General features: G+C 38.1%; 2 protein-coding genes across 4 annotated transcripts; both read right to left on the bottom strand.

The window, feature by feature from the left end:
- Positions 1-943: 943 nt before the first annotated feature.
- On the bottom strand, positions 944-5250 carry LOC101163911 (cytochrome c oxidase subunit 6B1-like). Of its 3 annotated transcripts, none has more exons than XM_078954881.1 (5): positions 5077-5250; positions 4438-4542; positions 3417-3530; positions 1480-1580; positions 944-1100 (listed from the first exon to the last, which is right to left on the bottom strand). In XM_078954881.1, exons 1-5 carry the CDS (start codon positions 5180-5182, stop codon positions 1047-1049), a joined length of 480 nt encoding a protein of 159 aa, XP_078811007.1. In that variant the 5' UTR covers positions 5183-5250; the 3' UTR covers positions 944-1046. The 3 variants fall into 3 exon arrangements, with proteins under 3 accessions (XP_078811007.1, XP_023816060.2, XP_011479276.2); XM_023960292.2 differs by having other exon boundaries at positions 4438-4545; positions 5077-5245; XM_011480974.4 differs by lacking the exon at positions 5077-5250 and having other exon boundaries at positions 4406-4446.
- Positions 5251-8088: 2838 nt separating this feature from the next.
- Positions 8089-23391, bottom strand: LOC101173398 (uncharacterized). The gene is made up of 6 exons (XM_004074257.5): positions 23272-23391; positions 17326-18535; positions 12482-13151; positions 11904-12154; positions 11096-11275; positions 8089-9717 (listed from the first exon to the last, which is right to left on the bottom strand). Exons 2-6 carry the CDS (start codon positions 18058-18060, stop codon positions 9508-9510), a joined length of 2046 nt encoding a protein of 681 aa, XP_004074305.2. The 5' UTR covers positions 18061-18535; positions 23272-23391; the 3' UTR covers positions 8089-9507.
- Positions 23392-24447: the final 1056 nt, after the last annotated feature.

Genomic DNA, 24447 nt, shown 5'->3' on the forward strand with positions numbered 1-24447 from the left:
AAGAGTGATATTACTATGCAGGAATAAAACAATTAGATTTTAGGGAGAGTGCCCAGTCATCCCCCAACCAAGGCAGTGGTAGCCAGGACCCCCACCAGGGATGGGGTAAGGGACAGATGATCAGAGGTCCCTCCTTCCTTGTGAGTGTATTTGTGTGTGTTGGAGTGTGTATATTGTTGTGGGGTAAAGGGTATATGTACTAAAGGGTGCAGTTAAAAATGGCAGGTAGGGCACTGAGAGGACATCTTCTGTTGCTGGCCATGATGTCCAAGCACCCCCCCCAGACACACACCAAGGGTCCTACATGTCTGAGGTGCAATTAAAACCAAGAGGAGAGGGACCCGTATCCATGCAGCAACCACGGCAGGGGGACCACTGCCAGTAGCTCCTTCCCCCACGGTACATTGTCAAAGCTGATAATTGAATGGCCTCCTGAGAACATTCTGCTTTGAAAAGTGTATGTACAAGTAAGAGTAGAGTGGGTGAGCAATCCTCTAGAGGATATAAAACATTCATATCAGCATGATGGACTTGGCGAGCCTTTATGACCAGCAAGTTGTTTTTTTCTCCCCACAGAAACGCACAATTTTAATTGATCTTAAATAGAATCCTCCAAATTGCATGACTTCTTGTCCTGAGGACAAAAGTTTCTTAATGTCACCCTAAAACTGTACTTTGAGTGAATAAAAGGGGGAAAAATCTTTCTTTTCCCTCATTTACCATACTGTGACCACAAAATTGAAGGTTTATATAAGGCAAAAAGATCTTCTGTAACATTATTGCATTAAAAAAAGAGGTTCCCACTTCACCCGTTTAACCTTTAGATACATCAGTTGGACAAAAAGCAGTTAAATACTGTTTTCTGGGCACTAACACTTGTCTTTTAGAGTACAGCCTAGTTCTCAGCACTAGAAAGGACACAGACAGCACCAGGGCAACAGGGTTCACAGTAACAGGTTCATTTATTTAAGCTGCCTCTTCTGTACAGAAAGATGAGAGTTTTTCACATTAGGAGGATGACAGGAGACGGGAAACGCTCAAACCGCTCAGATCTTTCCAGGAAATGTTCCAGCCTCCAGCTGACCATCCCATTTCTGAACCTTTGTGAAAAAACATGGCAACAAATGGAAAATCAGCTCAGTCCTTCTCTGTTTCTACATTCAGAAAATTATGCAAAAGCAAGATGTTGGATAGAACATCTATTCATATTAAAGGATCAAACTTAAGAGACATGAATTCATAAAAGCAGCTGCTTATAAATCCAATAAATGAATTTAAAAGTGGTCACTTATGACGTAAACGGATCAAAAATAAAGGTGATTTAATAAAAAGTTGTCCTGTTATCTGTTGTTGACCCACCAATAAATCAAAGAAAAGGATCAGGATTCATTAGTTTTACTGTTGTTTTATGACAAAGTGTGAGAACGGTTGTGTCTGTGCAGCTGCGGCTCAGTGAGGCGTGCTGTTGGAGGAACAGACCCAGCTGATGGGACAGAGGCTCTTGTAAACTCTGTGGTACCACTGGCAGGGGGCCGGGTCCTGGTTTTTGGCCGACAGAGCTTTGTTACATCGATGGTAGTCTGAAGAGAAGACAGAAAATGAAGAATCAATAGGGTTAGGCACCGAAAACTGCTGAACTTTCAAGACAGTACATCTTTATTTGTGCATGCTAATGATGCGCGCACTTTTGACTCTGCATCAAAATATGTTCTCTCTCATAGCAGCATAAATGTTTTTATGTGGGTTTATGCAGATCTGAGTACATTTGTGTTCATTTTGAGGTAAAATTGACGTATTCCATCATTTTTCTACACTTCTGCAATCTCAGTGAGTCAATTTACTCCTGAATCGGAAGCAAAAAACTAAAAAACTAAAATAAAATGTGTTAAAGACCCACTCTAATGGAAATCATGTTGGGACCAAACAGTTGATAACATAATACGGTTCCACAAACTGGATCATTTAAATACTTTGTTTGTTTTTAATAATCTGTAGGGGGCAGAGAACAGATCCTTGTGGTACACCACATCTTTCTATGTCCATGCTAATTTTAAAATGATCTTAACTCACACTTGTCTGCTACACATTATTACCTCTCTGGGCCAACATGTCAAGCAGAACGCTAGGATCTGTGGAAGTGAAAGCTGTTTTAAAATTCAGGACAGAGCGCAAATTTCATGATCCTTTGCAGAAGCAATTTCTTCAGTTGATTCCAAATGCTAGTTCTGACAGTTAAACGCTAAATAAGATGAAGAACATGGAGATAAAGCAGATCGGATACATTAGTGTGAAATTATTAAATCGATGCATTTTTCTGTACAGAATATCTGAAAATAATAACAAAACTCATAAGGTTTGTAAAGAGTGTCAATTTCCTGCTTAAATTGATAAATTAAGGGATAATTGCTCGGCTGCTCATGTGTTGTTTCAGAGCATCTCAGCTTTAAGCAGCAGTAATCTACACAAACATGAATAATCCTATAGACATCTGCTGCAAAGTGGACGGAGTTCATAACACTGCAGCAGATTGAACACTAGTTTTGTAACATGCATCACTATAGCCTGTATGGGATGGATGAAGATCTTTTATAAGAAGTTGGCTATGGCCTTATTTGGTTTTGGTTTGTTCTGTGTTTTGTGTATTATTTCTTTATTAGAGTGGGACTTCTGTGTTTTGTGGATCTTTGTTTGTATGTCTGTGATTATTTGCAGGTGTGGTGCATGAAGGTGTGGCCTCAATTTGGACAGGCTGGTGGAGGCAGCTTTAAAAGCACCATTTGGACCTCCAGCCGGTGAGAAGGGAGCTTGGCTGCAACAAGTCTCCAATGCAGCTTGGCCCTCGTCTCCATTTTGTTTTTGATTTCACCTCTTGTTTAGTTGTGTGTTGCACTTTTGTATTTTGTATTCGTAGTCCTTCGTAGTTTTGTTTGTGCCCACTCTGATTAATCTTTTGGTTTATAGTTATGTTAAGTGAAGCTGTAGGGGTGAACCGCCATTTTCTTTAGTACATGTTTTCTCCTGTTTTTGTTAGGTTAAGGAGGTTAGTTTTTGTCTTTATTTTCCCTTTCCTTTGTACAGGTAAGCTTACATGTTTCAGTTAGTTGGGGTTTTGTTTGTTATTTTGGCCTGGGTTCACCCTGAGGCCTTTTAGCTTCACTTTTAGTTCTTGTTGGTTGTTTATTTGTAAATAAATTTGTCATATTTTTATGGAGACATTCGTTTGCTGTTTTTTGTTACAGTTAAATTATTAGCCAAAACTTTACTTTTTATGTTATGCCGCCTCGGTGCCCCTAGACACAAAGGGGCCGTAACAGAAGTGACAGAACATGTTTTTTTTTTAATTGTTTATTTAGATGTGCTTTCACTTTTTTCTTGCAGTTTCATGAGAGTGAACTGAGGTAGATCGTCGTTATTACCCAGATAGTTCTGGTAGCAGTTGCGGGTTTGGTTGGTGTTGGGAAAGCGGGCGTCAAACGGAGCCGTCCTGTAGTTCTTCAGCTTCTCCTCATAAGACATTTTCAGATGCAGATCTAGCAGAACATCAACATGCAGATAATTTCAGAGAAACAACAGAGGCAAGAGAAGTAGAACAGTCTGCACACAGGCCAGGATCAGATAATGGACTTTAAAACAGGAGGCCACAGTTTGGTGGAGAAAGTAAATCGTTATTACAAAAAAAAAAAATCGTACTTGTTTAAATGAATTACAAGTTGGCCTATGTTTAATTGATTAATTAAGAAAGTTATAACCAAACTATCAGTATCAGTGAAACAAAAAGCAAATAGTTTAACAAGTACAATGAAAAACTGGTAAAACATCAATAGTATTTTTTTTTTACAAAATAATTTAGCTGTTTCTCCCACTATAAAATTTCACATGTAAAATAATAAACGTGAATAAAAAAACACACACAAAAAAACCAGAATAATATTTATTAATTTCCGAATCATGCCAGAAGGAATTAAACGGAATTTTCCGATTCAAACCGATCAGAACCGATCGCTGCAAAGCGGCACACCTTCACTATAATCATTCATAAAGAAATAAGAATAGTAAAAAGATAAAATGCATAAATATTCAAAAAGTTAAAGACAAAATATAGACTTAAAAGACAAAAAGAATGTAAAATCATATTTATCTCTACCGTTGATGAATTACTTCATTGGTTTAGAAATATTTTGAATGCATGACACAGGAAGCCTTATTTCTAACTTTAAGGAATAATAATATAGTAAATCAATATAAACCCGTCCAGCGTTCACTAAGCCTCTAAGTGTGTGCGTACAGCGAATAATATTATCTACATATTTGCAGCGTATGTCAAAAGAAAAATCCTTACAACAAACTTATAAAAAGCTTTTGGGAATTTGTATACAAATTTGAATTAACTACTTGTAAAGCTCACCTTAAATTTCAAAGACAAACCAGTTCACCTACCTGTACGAGACGAAATCCGCCTTAATCTCATCAATCTTGAGGCACTATCCCTCAAAGCATGTTGGGAAACGTGTTCAAAGAAAAATTGAAATCCAACTCTGACACCTGCTGGAAAATTTAAGGAAGTGCAACAACAAAGCAAATAAAGTAATAGCAACTGTTTAAATAAAAAAAAAAAATGTAAAAAAAAAAAACTAAAACAAACATGTTGCCCCTCAACTTTTAAGATTTTTTTTTTAAAAAGGCTCGGCTTTTACATGTAGCCTATCTTTTAATCCATTTCGAAGGAATTTAGATCTGCTCTGGAAAAAACACGATTTTAAAAGACCTTTTGCCCTGATCCCACACAATGCAAGCACAGAAAATAATTTACTGTTAAATATTAAGGATTTCTTTACATTTCTCTGCTATAAATGAAGAATAACATCATGCAAAATCTGTCCCTTACAGACCTAATTGTTACATAATTTAGAGTTTCTGCTCACATTTATTGGTGTATATGAACAATGAACATATGTGGGTCTGGATTAAAAGGGAAAATGTTGAAAAACCAGATTTAAAACAAGTACTTTAATGATATTAGGTCATTTCTCTGTCCCAACTTTTTCTGGCAAAATTCACTTGGAGGGAAACCAGCACCTTTTGTAGCCATGTGTTGTGGTGAGTCAGTCACACAACTCCAAAGGCACTCCTGACTGTTGTATCTATTTGAAGTTCCCAAAATCTGGAAGAACAGGATACACATGAACACGACTGAATCTGAATCTTTTCACTGACCTGATATTATGATTCCAGTAAAAAAAAAAAAAAAAAAAAAAACATCCATTAGAAGGACTGTAAAATGTCGCTTTAATAAAAGGAGTCATTATGAGAATCACCAATAAAATTAAGTTAGAATCCAAAATTGTGCTCTCTATGAATCTGACGAGTCCATGAAAACTTTTTCTCATCCGGGACTGATACAGATAAGTAGTGATTTTCATTTCTTTTTCAACCAATGCCAATTTATCATACTTTGAGATTTTTAGTACGCATCTTTTGAGAGTATCATGTTTTTAGACACATGGCCACCTTTTTGTTAAAGGATATCCAATGAAAACTATCAAAGAAATTCCAATCTTCTAGCTTTTGGCTGATATTGTCAATGACGGTTGGCAAAACTTTGTAAATTAATCTGAACTGAATGAGTAGCTGTGAGCCTCCAGAATGAGTTAGCAAAAGTTAAAGAGGGAATTACAAATAGTTATTTTCCAAAGCAACAAATCTAGCCTCACAACAAACCTCTTTATGTCTTTATTTATATGGTTTGTTGAATTTTCTATGAATCATAATTAAGTATTGGTAGCTCAATTGACAAATATTACTGTCATGGTGGCTAAAATCTGAGTCGATCATAAGGTTTTCTTCAAGCTGAATCAATAAATGTTTTAGTCAAAAAAACAACATAAATTTGAAGTTATATTTTGACAGCAAGTAGCTCTACTTCTAATTTTTGCTGCTACCTGTAACTGTGTTCAGTCACGTAATCTTTCTTTTACAATAGTAGCTATGACAGCAGTCAGAATACTAATGATGCTGACCACATGGACTCTTATTTTGAAATTCTTTTTATTATACTGTATCTCAATATGACGTGTGTGGTGAGATTTGTCAAGTTTTGACTGTTTTTGCAGCCTAACTAACCTCACTTTGAAGCTGTTACCATGACATGTGGGATATTAATTGAGTTTTGGGAAACTTTGTCAACTTCAGTGTTCAGTGTGGCATTTTTTCCAGAAAGATGTGGTAACTGTGATTTAAAGAATGGATCTTTTCCCTCTTTTACTGAGCATCTGGGGCAAACTTACATTAACAGAGCCCTCATGAGCCCAATGTATGTTCTCAAACTCCTCTTGTTGCTCTTCATCCTCAGTGTGGCCCTTCCTCCACAGAGGAGCTGTTGCTCCAGTGCCAAGCCACATTTTCACGGCTGCTCCAGGTTGAGGCACTATGAGTCTCCATGGCTCAATTTTTTGTTTCAAATTGTTGCTCAGACCTTGGGGGTTCATGAAGAAGGGAGACCTGTGAAATCCCCAGAAAATGTCATTTCTGTTTTGGCGAAGAATCCAGATCATAATTCTTTATGGGGCTGTAGCAAATTCAGTGGAAACCAGAACCTGAAACCACAAGCAGTGGCCGCTGTCTCTGATGTTTCCATACCTCTGAAAGGTCAACTTCTATTCTTAATTTAGCAGTTAATATATCACTAAGAAGTCTTTGATGTTTCAAGCTGAAACGACACAGATCTGCACAAACACGTTCAGACTTTCCATGCTGGACCGCCCACTCAGGATGCTCTGAAGAAATGTATTATGCAAGCTAGCTTTTTTTCAAAGTGTTTTGGAAAAATGAACTGGCCAAAAAAGTGTTTAGTGATTTTACCTGGTCCTCTAGTCTTCATAGAAGCTACACCGCCCCCTAGTGATATTTGCATTGGTACTGATTGCTGATCCAGATCATTCTGTCCAGATTGAAGACACATTTGTCCTCCTGAGGCCAGCAGCTCTCCGGAAATGCTCTGCATACAAAGAGGTCGGAGAATATGCTAAGGTTTTTCTTTTTTTACTTTTTAAAAATACTAAGAGGAACTTCTGAGATCTTTTGCACACCCACATTCAATTGTAAACAGGTTTATTCTGATTTGTTCCAACAGCAAACACACACCTGGGTGTGTGACTTTTGTTCTCTCTTTTTTTAACCCATTTCCTGTTTGGGCTTCCAAAACCAGCTTAGTTTGGTTTTAAGCTAACATTTTTAAGTAATAGCGAATTTCAAATGAACCAGGTTGGAATTTTTAAACATAAAATCAGGACTTGATGCATTACAAACTAGCATTTGCATCAGCATTTTTATTATTTGCTTTTTTTTAATTTGTGCGTGTGCAAAGCAGTCAAACATTAAACTTACAACAGCCTCTTTGAAAAGTAAACTTTTTTGGGATATACCTGGATTATGTTTGGTTTAAACCCTTTGATGTTTAACAGTCAGTTATTTTCATTAATGACATGTGGAGTCAATTAATCAAATTAAAACCACATTCAGTGCAGGATTACAAGCCTTTTCTGCTCATTTCTGCTGCTTAAGGTTTTAGCAACACTTGGAATCAACATACCTCACTGTTCAGCCAAACTGTGACACTCCTGCAATCATCACTTATCTTCTCATTGGTGGAACATGGTTTTGCTGGTGTGAACATTGTTGTTTGTTTGCATCCATTTAGGATGTGTGTGCTTGCAAATGTCTTGATTCTTTTTAAAAGACCTCAATGAGGCTGAACCGTGGATGTTTTAACACCATTCTGTAGTTCAGATAAAATGGCATTAATGGTGTATACTTATATAGCACTTTTTCTACCTACAAGGCCCAAAGCACTTTACAGTAACAGACCCATTCACCCAGTCACACACACAGTCACACACTGGTGGCAGCTCCGCTGCTGAACACTGGCGCCAGCCTCCCACCAGAGGCAAGGTGGGGTTCAGTGTCTTGCCCAAGGACACTTTGACTCATGGGTGTGCAAGGTGGGAATCGAACCTGCAATCTGACGATCATGGGTTGACCACCCTACCTCTGCACCACGGCTGCCCCAAATAACAGCAAAAAAAGCCAACATCTGAAATTGTTTTTATTCAAAACCCTTACATTAAATATCATGTTGAGGAGCATCATTAGCATGGATTAACAGTTGAACTTTTTGGCTTACACATAGGGAGGGGCTGTCGTTCAAACACAGGAAAATAGATGGCATATTTACAGCAAGTACACAGGAATAAAAATAAAATATTTCTCTTTTTACACACAAACATCGAGCTTATGAGCGACACAGTTTGGTGGCAAGATGACGAGAACACGGATAGAGACGTTCTGTCTCTTTGGCCCAGCGCCATATGCCAACACTGGAGCAAAGAGCGGTTGACATGGCATCACAAGTAAAGAGTTTGCAAATATGTACAGCTTCAAAATGATGTTTTATTGGCATCAGTACAACGCATATCCCTTTTTTTTTTTTAACTATCAACACAACCAGAAAGGGTATAAATAAAACAAAGGAACAACAGTTCCTTACCAACATGCATGAAAAAAACCAGACAGAATCAAGCAAATGTTTAGAAAGTGCTACAAAGCGAAAGCAAAAATGTCTGATGCGACTTGTACTGGATAAAAACGTTATAAAAAGTGGGAGTGCAGCTAAAGCAGATGTCACCAGAGGGTTTTTCCTCCAAGCATGCGCTGCTGCCGCCTCAGCCTAGTGGCTGCAGCAAGTCAAAAATAGGTGGGCTTAGATCAGGTGTTCACAGGTAAATCCTGCCATTCCAGCTCTGACACGCTGAGAACTGCTTTACCTGTATTTATACTGCCCGGTGGCATGTAGCCAAAACATGCGACACCTCTCACTGACCCCTTTCTGAGTTGTGCAACAAATCTTCAGAAGAATCCACTTGCAGTAATAGACAAAACATCAAGTTTTAAACATAAATTATAAATATATTTTAGAAAAAAAGCATGGTTTTTCTACGAAAAGCCTGAAGTATAGTTTCAATATGAAATACTAATATAATGTGCAAAAGTCAACATTAATACTTTGTGCTACAACCAAACCAAATTTGACCAGCACTGTAAAAACAAAACCTGCATTAAATTCTCCAGAGGCTACTCAGAGGCTGAACGGACTTATTACTTATGCCCCTTTTAGTCTCACTTTTCCTGTCTGTAACGTTTCTCTTGATTACAGAAAGTCAGTTAATGTCAGCCAGCAAATTCTGGAGCTGTTTCAGAAAAAGAAAATCCTCTTATGTGTGTTGGATTGCCCAGAACAGCCACAGACGTTAGCACATGGGCAGTAAATCCAAAGCTCTGCGCCCTTTAGGGCTCTCAAAGCTGTCCTGCTGAGAGCACGGAAGAGAGAGTGTACGTGGAGAAGGCAGAAGGATCAGACAGGAGCAAAAAAAAAAAATAAATAAATAATACATTCAGACATACATATTCTGTATTCTTCGTACACAACCCAAACAATGTTTATTCGTTCCAGATTTAGTGGCAGGGCTCATAGGGAAGCTCATTGAGGCCCCCGTGGAGCTCCACCAATTCTTCAGACCATGACATGACGTCACCTACGAGGTGACCTCCACATGTGGCCTGGATGTGGATCTCATCCGCTGTCAGAACCCTGGACCAGAACTGGAGATCCGACATCTCTCCCATGAAGGACTGTGTGATGTCAAAGCGACCTCCCATAGTGTCCTGTGGATTGAGGTAAAGGGATTTCACATAAATTGTAGAATGGATTTGCAGCTACAGTGTGGCTGAATTACCTCCATTTAAATAAGATCAAAAATTGAGTGATACTAAATCCAGGAAGCAAAAATCCTGGGGGAACTTGATTGTGTCTAGACCAATATTTATCCAAGATAGAGCATTAAATATAAATGTGGTTCCATTCTTATGCTATGCTCACACCAGGCATGGGATACAATTTTAAGAATGCAGTAAAAGTGCATTCTTAAACGTGGGTTTTGCACATGATGTTCACACTGAAATGTTGCTACCCGATACTAGTGCATGTCCGCCAACTACATCATATAATTCCATCCCGTCACAATCCGCAATTACTTATTTCTCCTCCACGATCAATTTTGAAACGAGTTGCACTTCTGTAAAGTAAAAGGAATGCCATCCGTATATCAATACCAAAGCTGTCCCTGATTGGTCAAAGTTCGACTGATTTAACTTTCAACGCACATTCAATGACTGCACATTTTGCATGTAGAGCCTGAAAATGCAAGAATTTTGAAAGTGGAAGCCAGAAACACATGTTTAACTGGACTTTTCAGTGAAAGTTGTCACTTGAAAGTGTATTTCCGAGGGTGGTGTGAACGTAGCTCAAGGCTATCAACTTTTAACTAGTTGGGGTGAAAAATAAAATTTTCCAAAAATTCCCCATACTGAAAAAAATTCCATCCAGACTTCCAAGACTTCTGGAAACATATGAGTAGAAATGATTCTGTACTTTGAATTCCACACATTTTTGTGTTTGGGGGACATTTTTTTACTTACCAGTCAGCAAAACGTTATGTTATCACAAGTCAACATTTCTTACTATCTTTATCATAGGAACTAATTAGTGACCAATGTGCAATTGGTTTGGAGCAGAGCTCATCTGTCTTGTCTTTGTCCATTATGTAAATCTACAGATTCCTTCTTCAATATGAAACTAAACAGAAAAAAATGTTTTTCAGTTTGAGTCCACAAGATGTACAAAAAATATGGACAAAGCTGCCCAACCCTGCATGTGAAGATCTACCTCCATACTTATTCTCCTGGCATCTCTATACCATTGCTTATCCGGATCAGGTGAACCCAGGTGAAAGCACCTGATCCAGGTAAGCAGCAGGATGCAAGGTGAGGACAGCTGCAGAAGCAGGGTGATAGATCTCCAGCTGGAAAATGCCCCTCTCAAATTTCACAAACATTACCATAAAAGAAGAATTTTTTTTATAAGAGCACAGCTTGTAGGAAGTGAGGCTTTTGCAAAAACTGTATTTTTATTATTCTGATTTGTTCATAGAGGAGGAATGGCTATCTGATCATGTATTCCCAAAGAGTGTGCTGCTTATTTCACCTGCTCTTGACCCAGGATGAAGATCCCCCCTGGTTTAATAGACTGCCAGGCTGATAAGTTCTGCCCAGAACCTTTCTTTACCCCATCCTGGTAGGCCTCCCAGACGCCATCACGTGTCGACCATGTCACGCACACGTGATGCCACTTTCCGTCCGTCACTGTTATTGGCATAGTAGCTGCCTAAACATAGATAGTAAAACAAAAACACAATAAAGAAGATATAGTTCAGTTTAAATTCTCTTGTTTTAGGACTCCATTTATCATCCCATCACTATGGTAACAGGTTTCTCTGAACAAAACCCTTTAACTGTGTCACCTATTAGTTTGATGACGACCAAGTCTGTGACTCCCAGACAACAAACATGATGGTTTATCCCATCGGCGTCTCCTACAGACAATTAGGTCAATCACCATGAGACAATAACGAGATTAATTGCTTTGCTTGTTTGTTGTGCTTGCTGCACACACAACGGAAATACGGTGGGGAAAAAGATGACCTTCTTGGTTCCACTTGGTGAGAAAAAGACACCACAGCTTTACAGGGAAAAAAAGATTAGGGGGCCACTGAAATAGCTGAGTACGTCAACAGTTTGTTTGTGGGTCAGTGTAACACACAGTTGTTTTCTGGCAGACACATCTCAAACAAAGGAAGAAACTATCTTCTGGGTTGTTCAACATAAAAGGCAAAACCATTCAGATGTCCCTGTTGTTTCCAAAACGGTCATGGGTGTTATTATGTGATAGTTACACATCTATTTCTGTTCTATTTTGGACTTGTGCAAAATCTAGCAGTGCTTTTTATTTTTACCTTATCGTTGATAAGAAGCTCCATTGGGTTGTTGCTCCATTCAATGAGTACGAGCTCGTTGGCTTGTCCAGGAATGGCATAGGAGATGGGAGTTCCAAGGCCAGAACTCTCGCCTGACTTTAACCACAGGCACAAAGTCATGGCAAAGATCTCATTGACCAAAGACCGCTTCATCTTGGCGTACATGTAGTTGGTCCTCATTGGGAAGTCAAGGAGAAAAGCACTGGGGCTCTTCAGCTTCGGTTTGTTTCCTGGTGTCATGGTGAAAATGAGGGGGGAAAAAAATCGGACGATGGTACATCATGCTTAGATGACTCTGGCTACTTTTTTAGCTTGTATTTGGGCTTCTATAAGAAATTATAAGCACAACTAACAGTTGTAAAAGTATCAATTTGGCATAAGTAACACGGCAAAAAACAAATAGCAACTCTGAATAAAGACAAAATGCTATTGTACTTGTGTTATTGTGTCTCAAACCCTTAAACTGTATAACAAAAGTGGATTTTCTCTCTAATCGTCAGTTTACAAATCGAAAGTTTTTTATGTTTGATTTTTTTTTGAAGTGTGAGTGTACATACCATGACCACCGCTGGGGTGTAATTGACCTAGAACTGTCTCCAACTTGCTGTGACCAGGACCTTGCAGAATTGTCTCCTTGCTGCTGTAGGGCAGGTGTTGGGGTTGATGGTACTGGTCATAGTGGCTGGTTTCATGGTGGTTGTCATGGTGATCGTCATGGTGATCGTCATGGTGGTCACCATTGCGTCCATGTTCATGGTAATAATCTTGATGATCATCATGGTGATCGCCAGCATGATGATCATTGGTGTGGTCCTCATGGTGGCTGCTTGGGTGGTTGCCATGGTGACCATAATGCCGACCATGGTGCCAGTCATAGCTGTGGTCATAGTGATGATTATTATGGTGGTTGTTTGGCTTGTGGTATCTGTGGTCAGTGTGATGGCTACTGTGGTCACTGTGATGGCTACTGTGGTGGTCTTCATGATGGCCTAGACCGTGCAGGTCTTCATGGTGACCGGTACCATGATGAGTATCGTGATGGTCATCCCGATGGTCGTCATGGTGGCTACCGCCATGGTTATCTTCGTGATGGTCATCATGATGATCTCTGTGAGGGTCACTATGGGGATCTCTATGGAATCTGTGCAACTGCTCCTCCAGAGCATTGATCTTTCGCTGAAGAAGTTGTCTTAAGGAGCTGGAATATGAGCTGGAAGAATTTCTAGCCTGTAAACACAAAAATATTTGTTTTGAAGTTACATTTTAGGACAAAATTGTTTGAAGAACAATTATTATAGTTTAGTTTGTTTACAAGTTGTCCTCATTCATTTGTTCTCGGTTTGTTCAATACAGTTTATTCACTTGATTTGGCTTAATTTGCCCACATTCTTTGAAAAAACTAACGTTTCCACAAATTACAAGTATATTAGAACTAAATGTGTTGTTGAAGTTGGTGAGTATTTAATGTTGGAATGTACATCCTCACAGGACAGTGAGAATAACAGCTTTTCTGTGCAACATAAGTTTACATTTACCTATCCAGTTTTATTATTTTTACACAAAAAAGAACAGACTGTTGCACACATCTCTGAATAGGTTATGCATTTTTATTGTTTTGGTGTTGCTTAGACAAAATGTCTGTAAGCTATAAAGGTGCCTTTTTCCAACTCAAAGACAGCAATTCAACATAATCAGATAAACAATGTTAAACCATAACCTTAACTTATTGGAAAATGCCTTCACATCAAGCAGCTATTCCGTTTGCAAAAGTTTAGGAAAAAACAACACTCTTTAATATCATTTTAGATTTTCTTAAAGATGAAAAAACAGTGGAGGTAATAAAAAAAAAATAAGTATATTAATATTAACAAAAGAAAATTTTATGTAGAAAGAACCTTTCAAAACACCAAGAAAACTGTACATACACAAAAACAACATTAACAGAAAAAATTTAATTCAGAGAAGATGCAACTTACATATCAAGATGCAACTTGAAAGAAGATGCAACTTACAAGCAACTTTGGATCAAACTAAAAGCAGCCAATCAGAACAAAGGTTCCGGCCACTCCCACCCACCACTTATTTTCTTCCCCTTTTGTCATCCTCACCAGCAAATCCGGCTTTGTCCCCTACCAGCACACGCCATGATTAACAGCCCCTCAGGAAGGATAAAAGTAATTGAAGGTGAAGCTGACAAGTGGCCTTAAGTGCATGACTACAGACTGATGCTATAGACATCTTAGAAGGTGGTGATAGGTAAACCTCAGTTTCTATTGTGTTTTATCTCACACCTTCAAGAAAGATCAAAGGGATGTTTTCCACGAATTCCCAGTAAATGAGTGTTCCATGACCTGTATGGTTCAAATTTTAAAAGTAACCCCTCGGCATCATCTAAATGTCAGAAAAAGAACATATTTGACTTTAAAAACTCATGACTTGTTTTAAAACCGACTATCTGAATACCTGTTACAGAGACTGAAGAATTGTGACATTTTTAATCATTTTTAATCAATCCATTTACCAGTGAACTATGTGTGAACCGACGAAAACTGAATCACGTTACTTTTCAGTGAGAAACTTAAGTCATTTCTGACCCCAATATACATATATTGCTGCCTAATTAACACTCTTCTACCAGTGTAACATTACTTAGGTTGGGAATGGTGTAAAAAAATGAATATACACTCATTGTTTCAAAATGGATTAGTGTATCTCCTACATACTATTTCTCAACCTTAAAAGTAAAAATTCCCACTAATTGGAACCACTGCAGCCAAAGACATTATATTATTTAGGTTGCAGCTTCTCTTCATTATATGTTTGCTTAAACCAAAATGGAATGTTTTTTTTTTTTCTTTTTAGTAAATTTGAAATTTATCTTGATTTTTATGTTGAAGACCTCATATGTTCAAATTCTCCAAATTAGGGGTGAGGTTGGAATAGTTTTGACCGAGAAAGCTTTACTCTGAGCCCTTCATTCATATGAATTAGGATTCATATGAGAGAGCTCAGCAGCCCTGAACATGTTCAGTTGTTGTCAAATATGTTTGAAATATGCTGAACTAGGAATTTTGCCTATAAATTTGGTTAACACAATGCATTATGGGTCCAATATCCTATGGTGGCCAAGAGGTGCAAGACACGTTTACATTTAAGATACAACAATAACAAATCTCAGAACAAATGAACAAATACTGAAACACAACCGCAAATCACAGAACAAATGACAGTGTCCTGAAAGACAAAACCAAATTCGGGTGCAAATTACCAAATACTAATTTACCAAAAACAACCCTGTTACACATTACAAAATCCAGAAACACAACAACGAAAGCCGAGACACGGCTTTTAACAGAAAGGGACACAATATAAAACCAATTGTGTATGATTTTTTTTTAAGTTATTGGTTGAATGCTATAAATAGCATGCGTTGAATGCTATAAAGCATTCAGCCCATTGTTTTCCTGTTTCTCTTTCTTTATTATAGTATCTTCGACTATTTTTTGCTGCTTAACTCCTATAATTTTTTAGCTATTTTAACCATTCAACTATTAAAATGTTCAGCTCTCTTTCCAATATGACTTTCTTTCCTTCAAATTCTTGAACTTTTCAAGATATTCCCGGCGCTGGCATTTTCCACAAAATTTTCTTTACCTTTTGTAATTTATTCAAAACTTTATTCATATTAATTACATGTGTAAAATTTTTTCGTTGGAAGGACGGAAAAGAAGAGGAGGGAAGAAGATAGAGGGATGTTAGAGAGGGGGAGATAGGAGGGTGATTATAAAGGGGGGGGGGTGAAATCATGAAGCAGCATAAGGCCATAAGTTGCTGAAAGTTTATAGTTACTACTTTCAGGTTTAGATGTAGAACAAATCTAAAAGGGGCGGGGCCTGTCCACACACACTCAAATGTTACAAACATACCTTTTGGCTCCAATAATGGTCACATACACACAGATAAACATGGACATGAAACAACTAACTTTCACACAGGCATATTTATTTACTATTATTTTTATTTATTTATTTATTATTTTTTAGGCCGAACTTTGTTCATATTGATCATATTTGTAACATTTTGGTGTTGGACCGGAAAAGGAAAGGAGGGAAGAAGAGAGAGTGATGTTAGAGAGAGGGGGATAGAAGGCTGCTTACAGAATGGGGGGGAGAAGGGGTAAGACTATGAAGCATCATAAAGCATCAAGTTGCTGGATGTTTATAATCATTACGGTAAGGTTCAGATGTAATACAAATCTAGAAGGGGTGGGGCCTGTCCACACACACACACTCAAATATTATAAACATACCTGTTAGCTTCAAAAATGTTCACATACAAACGTGTCAACATGTACACAATACAACTAATGTTCACACACGCATACTTATGCATTCAGACTATTTCCCTTTCCGTTAGCAGCAGCTCCCTTTCTTAATTTTTTCTCTATCTTCTGTTTTGCACTTGCCGGCTGGCTGTTTAACGGAAAGGGATTACCTTTACTACCGGAAGTGAAGCAAGAACTTTACCCTACTAAACATTGTTATAATTTTTATTGTAATAATACAATTTCAGAAAAAAATGCTTTTGGACTGTTTCATGTATTAATAATGTCCACATAAAGAAAACAGTAAAAAACTTTAAAAAAGTCAAACACGATTGGTTTTATATTACGTCCCTTTCTGTTAAAAGCCGTGTCTCCGCTCTCGTTATTGTGTTTCTGGATTTGGTCATTTGTAGCGGGATTGCTTTTGTGATTCTGGATTTGGTAATGTGTTCCGTGATTTGCTTTTTTCTTTCAGGAATCTGTAATTTGTTCTGTGATTTGCTGTTGTGTTTCAGTATTTGTTCAATTGTTGTCGTTGTATCTCAAATGTAAACTTGTCTTGCATCTCTCGGCCACCGTAAATATCACTGACGTGTTGATGCCTGCAGGTCAAACTGCATCTGATCTTCAGCTTTAAGTAAAAGTTCAACATGGTGAGGGAACAGACCTGCCTAAAGTTCAGGAACATTTTATACCACCTTAGATAAAGCCACTGCAACTACTGGTTCCAACACTCCTGCATTACATCTATGCTAAAGCAATCTTCAGTTAACCCTGAGCCATCAACCTCTCCCCTTGTAAACCCCTTTTCCTTATCTGGGTCAGAAGGGAAACATTGTCTGTTGAGGAACTTGTTGTTTTTTTCAAATATCTGACAGTTAAAGTTGGTCACAGTAACCCTGAGCTGTGCCTCAATTTATGCTGTTAATGACCCCTTATCTGTCAGGGGGAATTCTCCCATGATGCTCTGATTTGATCCTTGTTTGATCCTTTGTGGGATTGTATCAGGAAGCATTCTTGATGTATGCAGATTTGAATATGAGCTGAGAAAATTGCAAATCACTGAGCTAATCTTACCTGTAGGTTTTCCAGCCTCTCTTTCAGAGTCTGCAGGGTCTTTCCCGTCTGCTCAGGGGAGAAGGAGCTATGCTTGCTGTGCGATGATCCCTTCCTGTGATGAAGGTCTGGTCTGTGACTGCCGTGGGAGGGGTGATGATCATGCGCTGAGGGACTGTGGTGCAGCGAAGAAGGGCCACTGTGGCTGCCATGGCGTCCATGATGGTCCTCATGGTGGCCACTGTGGTGGGTGTCATGGTGAGGGTCGTGGTGACTTTCATGGTGGTTTTCATGATGTCCAACACTATGGTGACTCCCAAAACCTTCGCACAAGGTGAGCTTAGCGGTCAGCTCTCTGATGGTCTCCCGCTGGTCAAGGATGGTTTCCTTCTGCCTCACAAGGCTTTCGCGAAGGTGCAGGATGGTGGCCTTAGCTTCATCCGACATCATGCTTCGATGGGTGCCCCCACCATGATCATGAGAGCTACCACTGGGTCCATGGGGCACAGTAGGTGGGGAATAGCAGCTAGGATCCGCCTCTGGAGGAACAGGGGTGCAAACAAACTTGGGGCTAATGCCATAACTGTATTCTATGCCTGGTAAACTACCAGCTCCTGCTGCACATGACAGGAAGTAACACAAAAGAAGAGGACAAAGGGGAAAAACGGGGAGGACAAACCCCAGGGAGACTCCAATCCATTGGTGGTGCAATACACGGGAATGCATGAGACTGGGAGGATGACTGTCTCTGGTCATCTTTGCTTGGAGTGTAAGTAATTAGGAATTACGTTATGGCTTTCTTTGACTTTATATCTGTTGCTAAATAAACCCTGAATGTTGCTTATTCATGTTGGATTGAAGGGTGCATCCCAGCAAATGCTCAGCAGATCGTTCTGCTCAGACAACATCAAAAAGGACAAAAAAATAAAACAAATCCAAGTCCCTAGAAATGTTCTAGTGGCAAAGTTTTTTGGCAAAACTGTGTTTGCTTTCAGAATAATCTCATTTTATTAGGAAGGTTTCTTGGCCTTACTGAAAGGATGACAAGCTCTGAGGTTTGAGCTGAGGTCTCCTCAGAGGTCCGTCTGCCGTCTTGATGGAAAAGATGTGGGACCACTGCCAGACAAGTGATCGCTCTTAGTTCCAAGGACTTCCTGTGATCATCAGCTGAGTTTAATCCTTTTAACTTCAGCTTCTAATTGTCCGTGAAATCCAAGAGGGACTTTGCATGCTGGATAGAGAAAGAAAAGACCTTAAAAACCAAGACATCAAAGGGTTTTTACATTTTAAAAGCCCTTAAAGTTTGTTGGTTTCCAGAATAAACAAATGTGTTGCTTACTATCAGTTTTCAAAGCTGTTCAAAGCCTTTACCTAGAAGGTAAACTACTTTAAGGTAGAGAACAGGAAGTGACTAAAGGAAGGATAAAGGGAGGGGTTACCAGCAAAGTCAGTCTGAAAGCTCAACTACATTTTTCCAGTTTTTACAAGTTGGAGCAGTAAGTTTTTAAGAAAAAAGTGGTGTCCAAACTGTTTGCAATTTTGAGACTCAAAGTCATGAAATGCTAGTTTATCAATGTAATAGAACAGAAGAGATTAAATTTAGGGCATAGAATTTTCAAAATAAAACACCATTCCATCTAAAGTAAAGGGAGATTCCTTCCATATCACTTACAGATATTGCCCAAAAGTTTATTTTGAAAGGCTGCACAGACAACAAGCAGGTTTTGTCTTTCATTCACCTAAATGTGGAGATCAAAGAATGATCAAGTTTATTTCCACTGAAACTTGGGAAACTTTTAATAAGTGACATAGTTAGGAAAAACCAGTAAGAGAAGAGTGAAAAAATAATTTATTCAAGTATAAGTAAAATAATTAAAAAACTAGTAAATGTACATGTTTGTGTAATAGCCCAGATATAACCATTAATTACAGCTTAATAGGCCTTTATCTAAAATGGTATGTGTAAGAAACCTTCTAGTATCTCTGGTATTCCTAAGGTATAAGTCCTAACACACCTTTAAGTGTGACCTTCCAGACTCAGGGTGGACGCTCCACCACAAGGCCACTGAGTTTTAAGCATTACGCGCTATTGTCCTTTGCTTCCTGGTGTCATCAATCATTCTGTCCAACATATAGTTCAAACTCATGCTATTTTGCTAAAAGACTCAAAGGCGGTGTTTTCTCGTTCAAGGTCGCTCCTTTAAGTCTCTTTTAACGAGGCGTTTAGGGGATGTGAGTTCAGGCAGTACTTGAGAGCTTTAATCTGACAGAGAACCATGCTGTCTGATACTTAAAAGCAACATTAGCAGAGATTAAAGAGACGTGATACCTGAGTGAGTCACGTGTAAAAGCACTCGTCAAAAAGTCAAGAACACATTCATCTCAACAGAGCTGTCTCACATCAGCTGTTTGACGTGGTGAGTTGAGATGTTGACTCAGTTTACAAACTGGAAAGATTGTCAGTCAAAAAAAACAAACAAATGTGGATGGATTTCTTTTTTAAAAGTTTTTCAAAATCATTATCCTTATCCTTCACTTTCTCCTTTATTTGAGAAAAAGTTGCGGAGCTTTTGCTTTTTGCGCATTTACAGTATTAAAGTGAACTGTTCTTTGTTTGAATGAACAATGTTGTTTGTGCTCGTGCCTCTAAGAAGATCCACAGCAGACTGGAGAATATGTCTCCTGGCCTCTCATGTGCCCCTAAGGGGTGACAGACTAATAGGATTGGTTGGATTTAATGCTTTTTAATGAGGGATTGGCAACAAGGTCCTAGATCTGCCTGAAACTGCCACCCGTACAGATGAAGTGGAGCCAGCCACTGCAGTGTGTGCAGGTCCAAAAAAACAAACACATTCCCATCTTTGTTGAGCAAAATGGATTCATGCTCACATGATAACACAGGAGAACAGATCAACTTTCCTTAAGCTCCGCCTCACCCTGACCTCATCCAGGTGTGAGAATTTGCACCTCTGCAAGTGAAGCAGCATCATGACGGGTGATGTCACAGAAAAACGTTGTTCGGGAAGAATAATATGAGATACCCTCAGACATTTCAGGCATTCAGTATGGATTAGTCTGACGCAAGACTTTTGGACTAAAGATCCAGCTTTGAAACAAACCGCTTCACATTGTGATGCTTCACTCTGTCCTTAATGTCTTATAAAAACATGTTTTTCCCACGTTCAAATCAAACCCAGGTTGTTTTTTAATTTCAGAGCTCATTCTGTTCAAATTGAACTGCATTAAGTGAAGCTACCTTTATTTATGTAGAATCAGAAAGATCCTCTCTCAGAGGCAGTGTTTGATGCATTTGTTACTTTAGGGTTTGACTTCTGCAAGTCCTGACTATTTTACTCTTCTAAAAAGCTGATCCAAAATGCTGCTGCCAGCTTTCTGATGACAATTAGCAAAAAAGGTCATTTTTTCGACTACTTTAGCTTGTCGTTTTAGCCTGTTTTGTTGGGAATAACTACCATTTCCTAAAGAGAATTTTCTCCAAGATTCCTATAATTTACAAACCTGGATAGAAGCCAGCGATCAGACTTCTCAGTTGTGGAACCAACTTTGCTTCAGTTCAGGAACAAAAGCCTCCAGTACAGGTCGTTTTGGATGACCCTGAGGCATGCCTTCAGTTCTGCTGCTATAGGTTTCATGTGCTGTTTAGCCTTCCAGGATGAACTAGGGTTTTTTCTTTCTTTGTTTACCCTCTTAAGGTACCCTCTTAGGTTAAAAAAGTTGTTTTCGGTTTATACAATTTTGTCTAATTTGTCTCTAAAGTTGGTCTTCTGGTGGTTTGGTTTCTGTTTTTGTCTTCATTGTTTTGTTCAAACGTGGTTTTCCTTTACAGGTGCCCAAAAAATCTCTTACGCTTCCTTAAGGAGGTTACCATTAAAATGCCAGTAGGATAACTTGGGCCAAACTGGATTCAGTCATTGTTTGAAATATTTTTACTGTTTGCATAAGTTTTATATATTTTTAAAGCACTTCTGGAGAGAATCTTTCTAGTAAGTCAAGCTAATAAAATTTAACTCAATGCAAATCCAAAACAGTTTTTTATTTTCACATATTCTTTCTCTTCTGATGAGTCTCTGGGGATTCAGGTTTTATAATAGAACCAATGCTTCATAATAATCATTGGTCGCAGTGGTTTTGATCTGGTTCTTCCTCATTTTTCTAAGAGATAAATTTGCTACAAATGGGAGATGAGACCTTTTCCATTCTAAAATGCTTCCAAACAAGCTTTCACAAAACTTCTACAACAACAAGGAATGTTGCAATTCGTTAGTCTGCTGGGGACGTGATCTTAGTAAATACTTATACTACATCAACCAGGAGCCTTAAACACATGTTTAATCACTGTAAAGTAGAACAAAAAACACAAAATGTGACTGGGTATTATTTCGTAATACCTTAATTCTACCGAATAAGCTCACACCCCAAATGTAAAATGCATTTTCACATGGTGCTGTGACTGATAGCTTGATACATCAACACAATAACATTTGTAATTCATAGAGCAACTTTAAAGTTGTCCATTTAAAAGAGACTCACAATGCTGCTCCAAAACTTTTTTTCTGGTGACAATCACCTGGTTTTTTTTAACAGCTTCAAGGTTGAAGAAACTCTTACTGTTGAAGGACACTTTTAAATCTCTTCAAAGCTCTCATGCTCACCGATCTGACAACACAGCAGCTTAAACACAAACATCAAGACAACAGAGGTGTCACGCCTTTCACCCAACTTTCAGCACATCCTAACCACATTTCATTTTATGTCTACTATTCTTTGTAAGGTTATATCACTTGTGTAGGTTTATCAACAATTTAAAACTTTTCCAAGTCTATTAAACTGAACACAACTGAAATGGAGAACAATAACTCCAACCCATGAACGCAGAGGGTCAAATGTTCCTGTTTGACATGTTAAATGTTCAGTCTGCAGAGATAAACTCTCAGCCACCGAGGCCTCGGCCCCACTTCATCATCTGCTGGGATTCTTTGTTGGTTATGTGGTTGGCGTCACGCTTGTCAGCAGGAGGATTTGTGATGTGAGGGATGATGAATTGTCCGCACAATTGTCTGGTTGGCAGCCAACAGAGAGTCAGGCTGACATCTCAGTGCTGCACGTGGCGTGCAATTGCTCAGAGAAGGGTGCTGCTCACATTTTAGGGACATACAAGGACGGGATAAACGTGATCGTGGCTACTGCAATGTGTTTTCAATTGAAAAAAATAAGTCTAGCTCCTTATCGGTTTTATATTTTATTAAACAGTTTAAACAAAAAAAAAAAATCAAACTTTTAGCTAACATTTTAGACCAAACCTAACTAATGATTATTACTTTAATTCACAAAGAATCTTGCCTAAATGAAATTAATTTAGAGATTTTATACAACAACATATGTACAACATTACAAATTACAATCATAAATCAGTTTAAGCTAATAAAATCTAACAGCAACGTGGCATAAATGTCAATTCCAGCGCTTGACTAGCAGCCTTAAAGCTGATACTTACATTTTGTCATTCAAATTTTTCTGTTCCCCTCAAAACTTATTAAAGGGATTTTTTTTTTTCATTTGTTATTCATTCAAGGTGGAAATCAAAAGACTATTAAACTATTTTAATTTTAGCATCACTATAATAGAAAAAAAGTTATTTAACTATGAAAACACCTAAAGTAAAAGTTACTTTAATTTATTTTTCATCCCTAAAACTGTGATGTAAGACAAGTTTTAACTAAACAACTTAACTTAATTTATACTCATGTCTTTTGGGAGTAGAAAAGCTTTTTAGAAGTTTCCAAATTATAAAAAAAATTGTCATAAAAGAAAGTCTTTATTAGTAAAACTAATTTTTTACATAGCTTTTGCAGAACAACATTTTTGGAGGAAGTCTCATTTTCTGAAGGATTAAAGAAAACAAAAACTTGTTCCAACTTTGCACAGAAGGAAACAAAATTTTCTTACCTGCCTGCAAGTTGGAAGTCATCAAGTCTGTTCAGTCTCTTCTCCACTCAGCTTGATCAGCTTGAGAAGGATTGGACAGTTGGATTGGAGGATAATTTTAACTCCTTCTTCCTCTCAGGCAATGTGTCATGTGATGTGGAAATCTTTTCTCACCGGGGAGTACATTTTTAGTTAAAAAGCCAATAAATTTACTGTTTCGAAATGTGTTTTAAAAGGTTGTCACCAGATGGAAGAAGAATCAATTTTATTGCTAAACATATGGAGATTTAAAAAACAATTTTTGCAATTATTTTAAAGGTTTTGGAAAAAGAAGGATTTCTCACTCGGGTTTTGTTGTGTCTGCTCTTTACAAGAGGCAACAGATGAAGTCTCTTATCAGACTTTGTTTTTGTATAATTATAGACCCACTCCAATCATCTTTTGATCTATTTCAAAGTCGTTCCCAGTGGTCTTTTAATTATGATTCTGCTATTTTAAGCCATAAAAAAAAACCTGTGTCATTTTCTAGGACATAATTTATGCGGAGAGTTAGGAGTTTATTAGAAATTCACCTCTGCGTTGTGCAAGGGAATGTTAACTTGGAGTAAGCCTTCCCCCATTTCCCATGATCCCTTTGTTTATACTCTCTACCACTAGCTTGCAGCCCCTCACAACCCCAACTTAACATTACTGGTGCAACAAAAATGGAGAGCAATATTGGAGCTATCCAGCTGTACAGTTTAGAGCTAGATGAAGAAAACTGTGAAGTTAATGGCTCTATTTGTCTACAGTGGAAGCATTGGAATGGAACGGAGCAGAGAACATGTGTCCTTTACCTAACAAATACTAACAAATCGTTTTTTAAGTTATGAGAAAAATGCTACAGGCAAAGGGTTAAAACACCAAAAACACAATTTTCATTAAAGTGCGTTTTTAAAGAAGAATATCTTTGCAGGTGATTGTCAATAAATGTGGATGAAATTGTGAGTTAAACAGGCAGAGAGTAAATTAAATACCTCAGTACCAAAACATTAGAATTTTTCAGACGTTCTTGTTTACAATAATGGCTTTCACTGAGGTTTTTCTTTCTTATATTTATTGCTACATTGTTCCAATTTTCAGGTCTTGTAGTAAAACAGAAAATTTGCAGTTATCCATTGAAACTTACATGTATATTTACTACATAAACAGTTGACA

This window comes from Oryzias latipes, chromosome 11 (genome assembly GCF_053564925.1).
Source record: "Oryzias latipes strain Hd-rR chromosome 11, Olatipes_Hd-rR_3.1".
Lineage (NCBI taxonomy): Eukaryota > Metazoa > Chordata > Actinopteri > Beloniformes > Adrianichthyidae > Oryzias > Oryzias latipes.